General features: G+C 37.4%; 4 protein-coding genes across 4 annotated transcripts; 2 read left to right on the top strand and 2 right to left on the bottom strand.

The window, feature by feature from the left end:
- The first annotated feature begins 1 nt into the window (after position 1).
- On the top strand, positions 2-2,290 carry LOC149713476 (uncharacterized). Its single transcript, XM_089848387.1, has 4 exons — positions 2-83; positions 504-748; positions 967-1,282; positions 2,116-2,290. The coding sequence occupies exons 1-4, from the start codon at positions 56-58 to the stop codon at positions 2,211-2,213; spliced, it is 687 nt and encodes a 228-aa protein (XP_089704513.1). The 5' UTR covers positions 2-55; the 3' UTR covers positions 2,214-2,290.
- Bulli (regulator of MON1-CCZ1 complex protein bulli) lies at positions 2,281-4,404 on the bottom strand. Its single transcript, XM_089848345.1, has one exon. It carries the CDS (start codon positions 4,368-4,370, stop codon positions 2,397-2,399), a length of 1,974 nt encoding a protein of 657 aa, XP_089704471.1. The 5' UTR covers positions 4,371-4,404; the 3' UTR covers positions 2,281-2,396.
- An 898-nt stretch (positions 4,405-5,302) lies between these two features.
- betaggt-I (geranylgeranyl transferase type-1 subunit beta) lies at positions 5,303-9,671 on the top strand. The gene is made up of 8 exons (XM_089848274.1): positions 5,303-5,459; positions 5,586-5,707; positions 6,458-6,531; positions 6,605-6,756; positions 6,819-6,951; positions 7,015-7,245; positions 8,301-8,409; positions 8,496-9,671. Exons 1-8 carry the CDS (start codon positions 5,332-5,334, stop codon positions 8,642-8,644), a joined length of 1,098 nt encoding a protein of 365 aa, XP_089704400.1. The 5' UTR covers positions 5,303-5,331; the 3' UTR covers positions 8,645-9,671.
- Positions 9,672-9,710: 39 nt separating this feature from the next.
- Positions 9,711-11,786, bottom strand: LOC149713473 (sn-1-specific diacylglycerol lipase ABHD11-like). Its single transcript, XM_089848285.1, has 5 exons — positions 11,377-11,786; positions 11,144-11,317; positions 10,895-11,077; positions 9,993-10,177; positions 9,711-9,924 (listed from the first exon to the last, which is right to left on the bottom strand). The coding sequence occupies exons 1-5, from the start codon at positions 11,521-11,523 to the stop codon at positions 9,768-9,770; spliced, it is 846 nt and encodes a 281-aa protein (XP_089704411.1). The 5' UTR covers positions 11,524-11,786; the 3' UTR covers positions 9,711-9,767.
- Positions 11,787-11,872: the final 86 nt, after the last annotated feature.

The following is an 11,872-nucleotide window of genomic DNA, read 5'->3' as shown; positions in this document are numbered from 1 at the left end:
GTGTTCCCCGCTTCATTCACGATTAAGATCTGAACTGAACTAAACTGTTAAAAAAATGGCTACCGCATCGGCTGCAGCTTCAAGTACGTGTGTATTTTGATTTATTTTTCCTTATTTTTACAAATATAAATAATTTTATAATTGATTTTATGAATTAAATCAATTTAAATCCTCAGGATTCTAATTATAATTGAAGCATTTGTATAATACACGCTGTAATATTGTGAAATTAAACTTTAAAGTGTGACTTCCCAACTAGACTAAAGGGGTTGGTAACTTGCCAGTGTAGATATATCATAGCTTATTGGAATTATTTGAGGTCAATTAATATCGTTTCAGATACTGCATAAAATTTCCACTGCATTTAATATTTTTCGAAACGTTTTAAGATTTCAGTCTTTCACACTCTACATTATATCGTTTTGACAAGTGTCCTACCCCATCTTATGTAATCTCAATGTATAAGCAATGACCTTTACGATGTCATATTATTAATTTTTCAGTGATGTTGAAAATGGGCCAGTTTGGTCCGGGAATCTCTTCCCTTTTAACCAAATACCCGGTTTCATCGTCATCTATGATATTATCGAGAATCCAGAGTACATCAGCTGCCACTGAGAAATCACAGAGTGGTGGAGTTCCGGCTCCAAGCACTAAGAAACCGTACTCTCCTTTCCAAGTCAGCCCAAACAACAAAGCTGAATATGTCATGGCTCGACTTGACGATTTGTTGAATTGGGGGCGCAAGGTAATATTATAAACCATTCACGTTTGTTATTAATAGCGTTTTCCTTTGGGTCCTCGCGGAGCGCTCCCAAGGAGCAATAAAAATGGTAGTAGTAGTAGTTTCCAGCTTCGTTAAAGACTGTTTTTGAAGAATAGGATCTCCTAGTTTTATTCCTCCATGGGAGCGCTCCGCGAGGACCCAAAGGAAAACGCTATAACTTAAATAATTTCAACTTTAAGAGCTCCATCTGGCCCTTGACCTTTGGTTTGGCATGTTGCGCTGTTGAAATGATGCATATGGCAGCTCCAAGATACGACATGGATAGGTTTGGTGTCGTTTTCCGAGCCAGCCCTCGTCAAGCTGATTGTATTATCGTGGCTGGAACTTTGACTAACAAAATGGCACCAGCCTTGAGGAAAGTTTACGATCAGATGCCCGAACCTAGATGGGTTATCAGCATGGGAAGCTGCGCTAACGGAGGGGGATATTATCATTATTCCTATTCCGTTGTTAGAGGCTGCGATCGAATCATCCCTGTTGATATATATGTTCCAGGTAAAGTTAGTCATCCCCTTATAGGGAGTGACTAGTGCCACACACAGTGTGTGGTAATAGCCTCTGCACTACTGCCACACATTGTGTGGGAATAGCCTCTGCACTGCTGCCACACAACTGTTCCCACACAGTTCCCTTGGACAAGTTAATTAAATTTTTACATTAAGATAGAGGGTCACATTTTGTGTGTGTCAATAGTGATGGGCCATCAGTACAGTGGCCCGCCTGTCAAGGTTAATTGGATCAGGGACGAAAATAAGCAAACAATTTTATTGCACATTTCCGAATCGGCCTTGAAAATAGTGACCCCAGACATCGGAAATAATTATACAGGATCGTAGAACCTGTGAACTTTATCTAAATGGAAAAATTTAATTAACTTTTCATAGGTACAAATGGGTGTGCCAATAGTATAGCACTGTTAGGATTGACACACTCCCTTTACTCATTTTGTGTGAGTGTGGCAATAGCACGGTGACTATTGACACACATTGTGTGGCAATAGTCACTGTACTATTGCCGCACATACTCCCTTACACATTTTGTGTGTGTGGCAATTACACACCCTTAATTACACATTTTGTGTGTGTGGCAATTACACACCCTTAATTTCACATTTTGTGAGTGTGGCAATTACACCCTTAATTACACATTTTGTGTGAGTGTGGCAATAGCATGGTGACTATTGACACACATTGTGTGGCAATAGTGACCGTGCTATTGCCACACATACTCCCTTACACATTTTGTGTGTGTGTGGCAATAGCACAGTGACTATTGCCACACAATGCCTCACCCTTAATTATAAAGAGTAACCTTTTTTTTTCGGTTAGGATGTCCCCCAACTGCTGAAGCCCTTCTTTATGGAGTTTTGCAATTACAAAAGAAAATAAAGCGAATGAACGCTGTTCAAATGTGGTACCGCAAATAAAATAATCTTCACTCTTGTATATAGCTTAAAAAAATGTAGAGAAATGATAAATAAACTATTCATTGGAGTAATTTAAATTTTTTCGACTAGTTCAAATCAAATTTAATTCGTTTTTATAATATCAATTTATCGGCAACAAGAACAAAAATATACAAAACAGCATTGCATTGCATTTTATTTTATTTAAGCTTCGATTTTACTAAGTAGTTGAGCGCTCAAGCTCGTTGGTTTATTGAACAATCTTTCAAAATGTTTCGAATAAAGTTCGCAATGATCACCCGGTAGGAACATTGGGTTTCCCCTCAGCCTTAAATTTCGAAGTTCGAAAAATTTGTAAGTGGCGAAGTATACGTCGTCATCGTCGCAATTTTGAGCCGCTTCTAGAAATTTACGGGCTGACACGTTATCCACTAATCCCGCGCTACGAACAAAACGTAAAGCGGGTAAAACTTGCCGTTGAGAAAGTAAAACTTCTATAATTTCGTCGTTAGCTTTTCCTAAACGTTTCAACATATCTAACGCTAACTGATTAGCGGCTGGGTACAAGCTTTGCAGGCTAAGCATTAAACAAGCTAAAGGCTTTGAATCATTGAAAATATGGTATTGCAGAAATTGGTGCAATTGATAAAAACTTCGATGTTGCACCATGATATTGATGATTAATTCGTACAAGTAATGTTCAACTTGAATCTGGTGTTGCGATAAAGACCGGATATATTCTAACATAACCACTACGATAAATTTATAGCTAACATTCTTATTCTCTTCGAATGTCGAAAAGACGTGAGTATATATATCAGATTGATCTATGACAACGCATCGTTTTCCGCCACTTGAAGTAACGGCTGTATTTAATTCCGGTGCCTTTAACGAACAATGTTGTTTCAAAACTTCATTAAGTTTATCAAATATTTTTGAGATTGTCATCAAGGGTAATTTGTCCTCTGACATAAGGGCACTTCGGCACACTCGTTTAATCGATTCTTTAGAATTCTCTCGAAGCAACAGGAAACCAACTAGCATGTACTTGTCGGTGATCAATTCTTCTAAGGGGTCCAAATGTAGTTTTATATGCCATAAGCAACCCAATTTCGCATCAATTATGATATCAGGTTGAAATATGACCCAATTTGGTGAATAAAGTTCGCAATCGTATTCCCCCGTATCACTAGTACAACTCGTTGATGGTACACTGGCGAGTTTTAGCGTGAATGGCTTGATTGGATGAGGATTTATAATTGGTTTGTGGTAAGTAACAAATCCATCCGTTTCCCCGGGAAGTTTAATGTCAAAAATTAAGGACGTTTTGGAGAACTGATGATGCACTATTATTAAATCTTCAACTATGTTTATGGCGAATCTGCCACTAGCATCCAGTCTTAATATATTGGTTTTTCGGGGTGGACCTTCCTTTTGCAAAGTATATAAGACAATTTCGGCTCCCGCCGATGGTCCAGATCGAACCTGATGCCGTAAAACGATTATTCGTTCTTTGCGGTAAATTGTTCCCAAAACAACGTCCCTTTCGAAAAGTGATAATTTAACCGGTTTGGGAACTACAGGGAGGTCTACTTCAAATTTAGGTAAACTATACATGGTGCCAGGTCTAAATTGAAAAGAATGCAATATATTGCCAAGGGCACCGGACGATACGACTAAGAGTGACGATTCAGGGTGGTACGTAAACCAATTCGTGGAAACCTTGTGAGTTTTGAGAGACTTAAAATTTCGCCTCTCTGGAAAAACTTGGTACAGTTCCACGCCATGATCAGTTACAAATACCACTTCATTGACGGAAGGCCACACAAAACCAAGTATTTGGGTATTTCTACCTTTGCAACATTGCGAGTACTCGATGGGATCAATTGTCTCCGAAAAATTAACGAATTCAACGGATTTTTGACACCTTTGTATCGCTAAGATTTTTTGATCAGGTGAAAATTTCATGGAGATTACATCCCCCTTGTCTTCCATACGGAAGTCTATGGTTGTTTTTTCGCTTTTAACAACCACACCTGTCGCCCCTCCAGAACGAACCACAAATACTTGCCGATTAACTTCGTCGAAAAATACATTGGTAATTTTACTGACAGGCTCGAAAGTAATTGGACTTGGATCTAATTCTAAAAAGTAATCTCCACCTCCACTTGCCTCCATTTTGAATGGACAACTGACTCAACTCCAACGCCGATTTGGCTGAATGAGAGGGGGAGTTGAATTTTGCGAACTCACAGTCTCACGCAAAGAAAATAGCTATAACCTGATTTCAGACCTAACTAACCATTGTTTTTTAAACCGATTTTAAGCTTTAATTCCCGGTAATAATAAACAAGTTTTTTTCGTCTCCTTTGAAACCAATAAACTACTAAAGTGTACATAAATAATTGGTTTATTTATGATTATTTTATGTCTTCGGAGCTGCTAAGAGGCTACATTGAACGTGTTATTTATTTAGTTATTGAAATGAATGATTGCCCGTAAAGTCAACAATGTGACGGGTAAATGCTAAATGGACATCGTACATAGATACAACTGTCAAGGAGAAAAGAAAATTGGGTGTAAATATAAAAATAAGAAAAAAGTAACATGTTTAGTAGATTATTTTTTTTAAAACTTAAATGAAAATTCACCCCAAAACCGCATATCCGCGAAACCAATATATTTATAGAAAGAATATTCATGGGTTTATTTCACCTTCTTCCTAGCACCAAAAATATATAATATTTCATAGGCCTACATGAAATATATTATATATTTTTGCTAGCACATTTTCACCATAAGATTTCCATTTCAGGGATGTGAAACCAAAGAGAATATAGGGGAGGAGTTGAAGCTCCCCCGCTCCACAAGGCTAAATTACATTGTTGCCCCTAAATTATACTAGTGGTACGAGGGAGTTTCCGGATACCGTTTAATGTCTAAAACGGAAATGCCTCGGTACGGCGCATTGAAGATGCGCGGTAGAAAAGAGCAACAAGATTTTCCCCTCTTTCCACTCCTCCCCTATATTCTCTTTGGTGAAACCTCCAACTTGGGGTAGCGCGTGATCGAGTGGGCTATGTAAATAGGAACAAACAGCCCATAAACAGCCGTCCCGGTGACGGACAGTGACAGACTGATGGAAGATAATAATTATTCCGAAAATATACCAGAAATTACGGAATTTTGGTTGAAAAAACACGTTAAATACTTAAGCAGATGTTTAGACGTTTTACCAGAAAGTCTAGCATCATTAGAAGTTAGCAGGTAAAAATTTTAAAACAACTTGTATTTATTTAAGCCAAGGCTTAGAGTATCACACCGAATGAAATTGGTGAAAACTGAAAAACCCTCTCTCATAAATTTGTTTTGGTTTCATTTTATAAAATGAAGGCTGACAATTGCGTTCTTTGCGATATCTGGCTTGGATCTTCTAGACGCTCTTAGCACTATTGAACCTATAAAAGAAAGGATCCTAGAATGGATTTATTCCTTACAAGTACTTCCTGATCCTGGTAAAGTTTCATGAACCTAACATGCTCTTAAACTAAAATTAAACAATTGTTCAAGTCCAGCATTAGTTTAAAATCAGATATCTTAGCCCTTAACCTAAGATTTAACTATCAGGGTTCATACAAACCTGGAAAACAGGGAAAACCTGGAATAATCAGGGAAATAAATAGTTGACAAAAACCTCAGGGAAATTTAGAATTTTAGTAAAATTCAGGGAAATCAGGGAAATTTACGTCAAACGGGGGCCGAGTAATTAAGCAAGATGTTCATAAACATACCCCCCTCCATAGGATTAACATTACATTATACTTTAGAGGCTCGTAACTCTGGTTCTACTAGAGATACGGGGATGTCCTTTGAGTATGTAATAGTCCTATTTGCCCCCCATCCAACCATACTAAAAACGTAGGGCTACGTCAAACAGGGACCGAGTAATTAAGCAAAATGTTTCTAAACATTCCCTCCATAGGATTAACATTACACTATACTTTGGAGGCTCATAACTCTGGTTCAATTAGAGATACGGGGATGTCCTTTGATTATGTAATAGTCATATTTGCCCCCTCCTTCGTTAACATTTGCACCATAGGATACTCCATACCTGGAAAACTCAGGGAAGTATATGTTGAAAAAACCTGGAAATCTCAGGGAAATTTGTTTTCCAAAAGTTGTATAAACCCTGACTATATCGAAACAATAAACAATATAGGAATGAATAAAAAAAATTTCTTGCCCTCAAATCCAATCTATAGATAACCAAATAGCCAAAAAAAGTGGGTTCAGGGGTTCAACGGCAAATGGTTTTGTTACTAGGTATAATAATGAGGTAGGATTAAAATAGAACATAGCCAATGATCATGCTTATTATATCATAAACAATAAACATCTATGTTTTTAAGCCCAAATCACAAATTCACAACTATGACGGTTCGCACATAGCCATGACGTACACAGGTCTGGCCACTTTAATCATATTGGGAGATGATTTGACTAAAGTTAACAGACAAGCCATTCTGCAAAGTCTACGAGAATTACAACATCCAAATGGCAGGTGATAATAAGAATATCATCGGTTATGCGTAATGTTATAAGAGCTGCAATGTTTAATTTTAGTTTTCAGCCTTTATCAGATGATAGCGAAAGTGATATGAGGTTTGTTTACTGCGCATCCTTGATTTGCTATATCTTGAATGATTGGTCAGGAATGGATGTCGATAAAACTGTAGATTATATAAGGGAAAGTTTTGTGAGTTTTTCACAGATGTTAAACATTTTGTTAAAGTTTTCAGCCTAATTATTTTTTTCATAGACGTATGAAGGGGGAATAGGTCAAGGACCTGGTTTAGAAGCACATGGAGGTTCAACGTACTGCGCTATTGCCTCTTTAGTACTCTTAAATCGTTTAAACTCTACCTTCTCTAACGATCAACTTGATAAGTTAAGGCGCTGGTGCCTTTTCAAGCAAGAAAGTGGCTTTCAAGGACGACCTAATAAACCTCCAGATACTTGCTACTCCTTTTGGGTGGGAGCTACGCTCAAGGTATTTTGTTCTAGACTAAAGGAAGTGGGTAAAAGGGTGAAAATCCCCCCTACTTAGGCAATCAGGCGCATTCCCCTAGTAGTCTTCCACTTTGTAAGGGTCGCCGCCATTTTCGTGGTAAGGGGAGGAGCCATCTTAAGCCACACCCCTTTAGCCTTTCAATATCACACCCCTCTGGCATTCTTTGAAAATCTCCCCTGCTAAACGTCAAGTTTCTCAGGTTCCTGCTTAGCATTCCCCTCACTAGGCTTCCATTCTGTCAAGTTCATGTAAAGGGGCGGAGCCATCTTAAGCCACACCCCTTTAGCCTTTCAATATCACACCCCTCTGGCATCCTTTGAAAATCTCCCCTGCTAAACATCATGTTCCTCAGGGTCCTGCTTAGCATTCCCCTCACTAGGCTTCCATTCTGTCAAGTTCATGTGAAGGGGCGGAGCCATCTTAAGCCACACCCCTTTAGCCTTTCAATATTCACCGTTTCCCATAGTGTAAACAAGATTAGTTTACAACATCTTAGTTTGCCCATTTGAAACATGTAAATAATGTTTCCAAGTTTATAAAAGTATATATTTTGATTGTAGTTAATAGACACATATGGTAAGGGGAGGAGCCATCTTAAGCCACACCCCTCTGGCATCCCGTGAAATCTCCCCTGCTAAACATGAAGTTCCTCAGGTTCCTGCTTAGCATTCGCCCACTAGCCTTCCTTTCTGTCAAATTCATGTAAAGGGGCGGAGCCTTCTTAAGCCACACCCCTTTAGCCTTTCTATAGGGACTTGGCAGTACTACGTCATGCAACATCAGGCTACTTTCCACTAGTGCTAAAAAACATACCAGGAGGAGGGGTTTATATAGCTTTCCTTCTGTTAAAAAAACATACCATAATGGCGCTGGGGGCGGAGTTAAGCCCAAATTGCCAAGTCCCTATACTCTTATGTTTTCCATAGTGTAAAAAAGAATAGTTTACAACTTCTGGTTGACAATTTAGTTTGCCCATTTGAAACATGTAAATAATGTTTCCATGTTTATAAAAGTAGTATATATTTTGACCGTAGTTATTGGACACATATCATTTGGTTGATTTCCATTCCAACACAAATTTCCTACTCTCTACGCAAGATCCTATAACTGGAGGACTTAGTAAATATCCTGATAATATGCCAGGTATATTGAGCTTCGCCACCACCACATTAAGTCTCTTTTTAAAATTTAAATATCTTTAATTGACAATTGACTTTTAATGTAATTAGATCCTCTTCACACGTATTTTGGAATTGCTGGTTTATCGTTAATGGATTTTCCAGAAATTCAAAAAATTAATCCCGCATTAAACATGAGTACCAAAGCTGCTCAGCATTTGCACAACTTGCACCAAAAAATTCTTGTTACTTCTGTCTGAAGTTAAAATTATATATTTACTATTTAGGAAAGAAATTTGTTTATCAGACAGTTGTTTATTGTTTATTAAAAAAAATTATGAAGAAACAAAACAAAAAAGAAGTCAAAAAACCCCATAAATTTATGAATAAAGAGATGCGAGAATCAATTTTATATAATTTTGAAAATAACTTATTTTTTTGGTAAGTAATACGGTCATTTAATTGCAATCCCACATCTGGTGGACACAAGTTGGTAATTTATTCATGACGTCAAAAACGAGCGAAAATCAATTGGGGGGGGGGGCGGAACATTAATTTCAATAGAAAAAGGTGCGAAATGTGAATGGTAGCTATAAGGGAAAAGTAGTGCACCTAACATAACATTATACCTTAAGGAACGGCCAGGCAAATCTTTTTGAAGTGTAACTTATATTAAAAATCCCTGGTAACTAGCACCACGTTTAGGTAGAAGTAATTAGTTGAACCACCAAAACGTATGTTGATAGCTGAAGTGAGATAAGGGACTAGAAGTACTGAGCTAACCAAATTCATCACTTGGCGAAAGTGAATATTCTTGATAACACAATAACGGTTGGCCCTCTAGTGGCAGTTTCTGAATTTCCCCTCCAAAAAGGTGAGACGCTCGCGGCGGTAGACGGCCGAACTAGATTCAAGCACCCGCGTCCGTGTTTCGCGGCTTTAGGTTGAGGGGAAGGGGGTAGGAAATGTTTTTGGAACTCGACCAATTTTTTTCTCAGTCTAGCGTAGGCGCGATGGAAGTGGCGGCATAAAATCCTCAAATTTGTTCACTAGTGCCAGGATCTACTATCAATGCTAGAGCTCTTTACTTCTAGTCTCATCTCACTTCTGTTGATAGTTATACCCTGTTTAAAACGGATGTCGGCTTAGACACGAGGGTGGAGCTAAAATAAGCCTTTTCAAAGTTCATAGTGCCATTTAACTCCACCCCTCGATTATGTGAGCATATAGTGGCATTTGTTTAAACTAAATCGAGGGTGAAACTAAATAAAATTAATTTTCCCTTAATTTAGAATTTACAAAATATACTTTTTATTTATTCATATACATAAGTTCATTTTACATAAAAATATAATTTTATTTCAGTTTTTTAATATTAATTGGTTATAAATGCGAATTATGGTTATTTTTCAGAAAGAACTTTAAGTAGGCCTCTATGAGTTCATTGGGTCGATCTAGTTGAACTTGATGACTAGCTCCCATAATATACTGAAACGTAACTTTAGGGAAAAGTTTTTGAATCTCAGCTTCATGTTCCACCCTTAAAAAAAAAAACCAATTAAAATTAGTACCCACTATAGTTATAATTAGTTAAGTCGTTATTTTTACTTCAAATAAGTTGGCTTTTCGCCTCGAATAAATATAGTTGGAAGATTGTTCGATACGTTAAATTTTGGGTAAATATGCATGTCTGGCGCAAAGCGTACGTCCAGAATATCAAAGTCGCACAAAGAAATGAAGTTGTCACCAACTTTACGAAGGTTTGACGTTAAAACGGGTCTCATAGATGAATGCTAATTTACATACAAATAAATTAGACAAAAAGCTGTAATCGAGGGGTCGGACGTTCGGTATTTTAGTGTACGGGATTTTGACAAAGATTTTGAGATTTTGCCCCAGATTTTGAGATTCTGACTCAGATTTTAGAAATCTGGAAATCTAGTCCAAGATTTTAAGATTTCGGGATTTTAAAGGAGATTTTCGGATTTTGAAGAAGATTTCGGAATTTATTTGTTTAGGATTTTCAGATTTTGAAGGAGATTTCGGGCTTTGGAATAAGATTTTCAGATTTTGAAGGAGATTTTCAGATTTTGAGTAGATTTTCAGATTTCGAGGAGATTTTCGGATTTCGAGAAAATTTTCTGATTTTGATATTTTAGGATGAGATTTCGGGATTTTACGTTAAGATTTCGGGATTTCTAGATTTTAATGTGAGATTTCGGGATTTTAGGTGAAGATTTCGGGATTTTCAGATTTTAAAATAGGGATTTCGGGATTTTCAGATTTTAAGGTAGGGATTTTGGGATTTTTAGATTTTGACGTGAGATTTTAAAATTTTCAGATTTTGACGTGAGATTTTAAGATTTTTAGATTTTGACGTGAGATTTCGGGATTTTCGAGAGAGATTTTAAACAGATTTCAAACGAAGTGTACGGGATTTTGACAAACGTCCGACCCCTGGGCTGTAATGTCATGGTTCGTATGAAAGAATTGCTTGTTGCTTTACGAACAATTTGAAGTCTTTCAAGTTCGTTATTGCAAATAGTCTGCGCCATTTCCAGGCTTAATCCTGCGTGTAGTTTCTTCATAACCTTTCTCATTGCATTTACAAATGACGAATTTGCTTCTAGCATTGATTTAGGGGCTGCAATCGGGGAAACATCAACTACTGCTAAGGTTTTTACTCTAGATGGCTATAAAGGTGTAGTAATGTTAATTTGCGATATATATTTGAATTAAGCGCGATTGTAAGGAAGTACTTGTAATAGGGAAAGAGCTATCGATGTCAAACCACCCATACTATGTCCAAATAAATTACACTGTTTTATCGAATGATCGTCCAGAAATTTTAGCATATCTTCAGCCATGTCAATAAAATTGCAGTTTATGACGCGCGGACTCTCGCCGTGATTTCTGGCGTCAACAGTGTAAACCTTCATAACGTAACGATTTAAGGTTTTTTTTTCTCTATAGTAAGTTTAATAGAAATCACCTCGCATTGAGTTTTATCGGCCAGTGTTTGGCCAACATGATTCCAATTACCTCGATGACCAAAAAGGGCATGAGTGACTATAACAGGGATTGTTGATTTTATTTTATCAACAGGGCGATAAAGAGTGTAAGCTAATTTGACAGCCATTATGTTTTAAATTATTTTGGGGGTTTTATAAGAAATAATATCGGGATTTAATGGTGAAAAGTATAAGACCTAGTATGCTTTGATACCATGTACCATGTGATACCATAAATTTAAAATATACCGCACTTGATTTTCGTGGCTTTTAAGTAAAAAGCCAAAGGAAATAATTAATAACGGATTCCGATTCGCTTATGTCTACGACAGTACGACTCTACGTTTCTATGTCATCAAAGACAATACAAGAATGGAATAAGATCCCCTAGCTTGTGAAGTTTAACAGAGTGGTACTGAGAGGGGAGGAGCACCGGGGACGTGACGTCAATAATGGTAGTGTAAATTGTATGATCTG

This window comes from Phalangium opilio, unplaced genomic scaffold, assembly GCF_054372755.1.
Source record: "Phalangium opilio isolate 3A_F unplaced genomic scaffold, DU_Popi_V2 ptg000009l_1, whole genome shotgun sequence".
Classification (NCBI taxonomy): domain Eukaryota; kingdom Metazoa; phylum Arthropoda; class Arachnida; order Opiliones; family Phalangiidae; genus Phalangium; species Phalangium opilio.
This window is presented reverse-complemented; position numbering and strand designations above follow the sequence as displayed.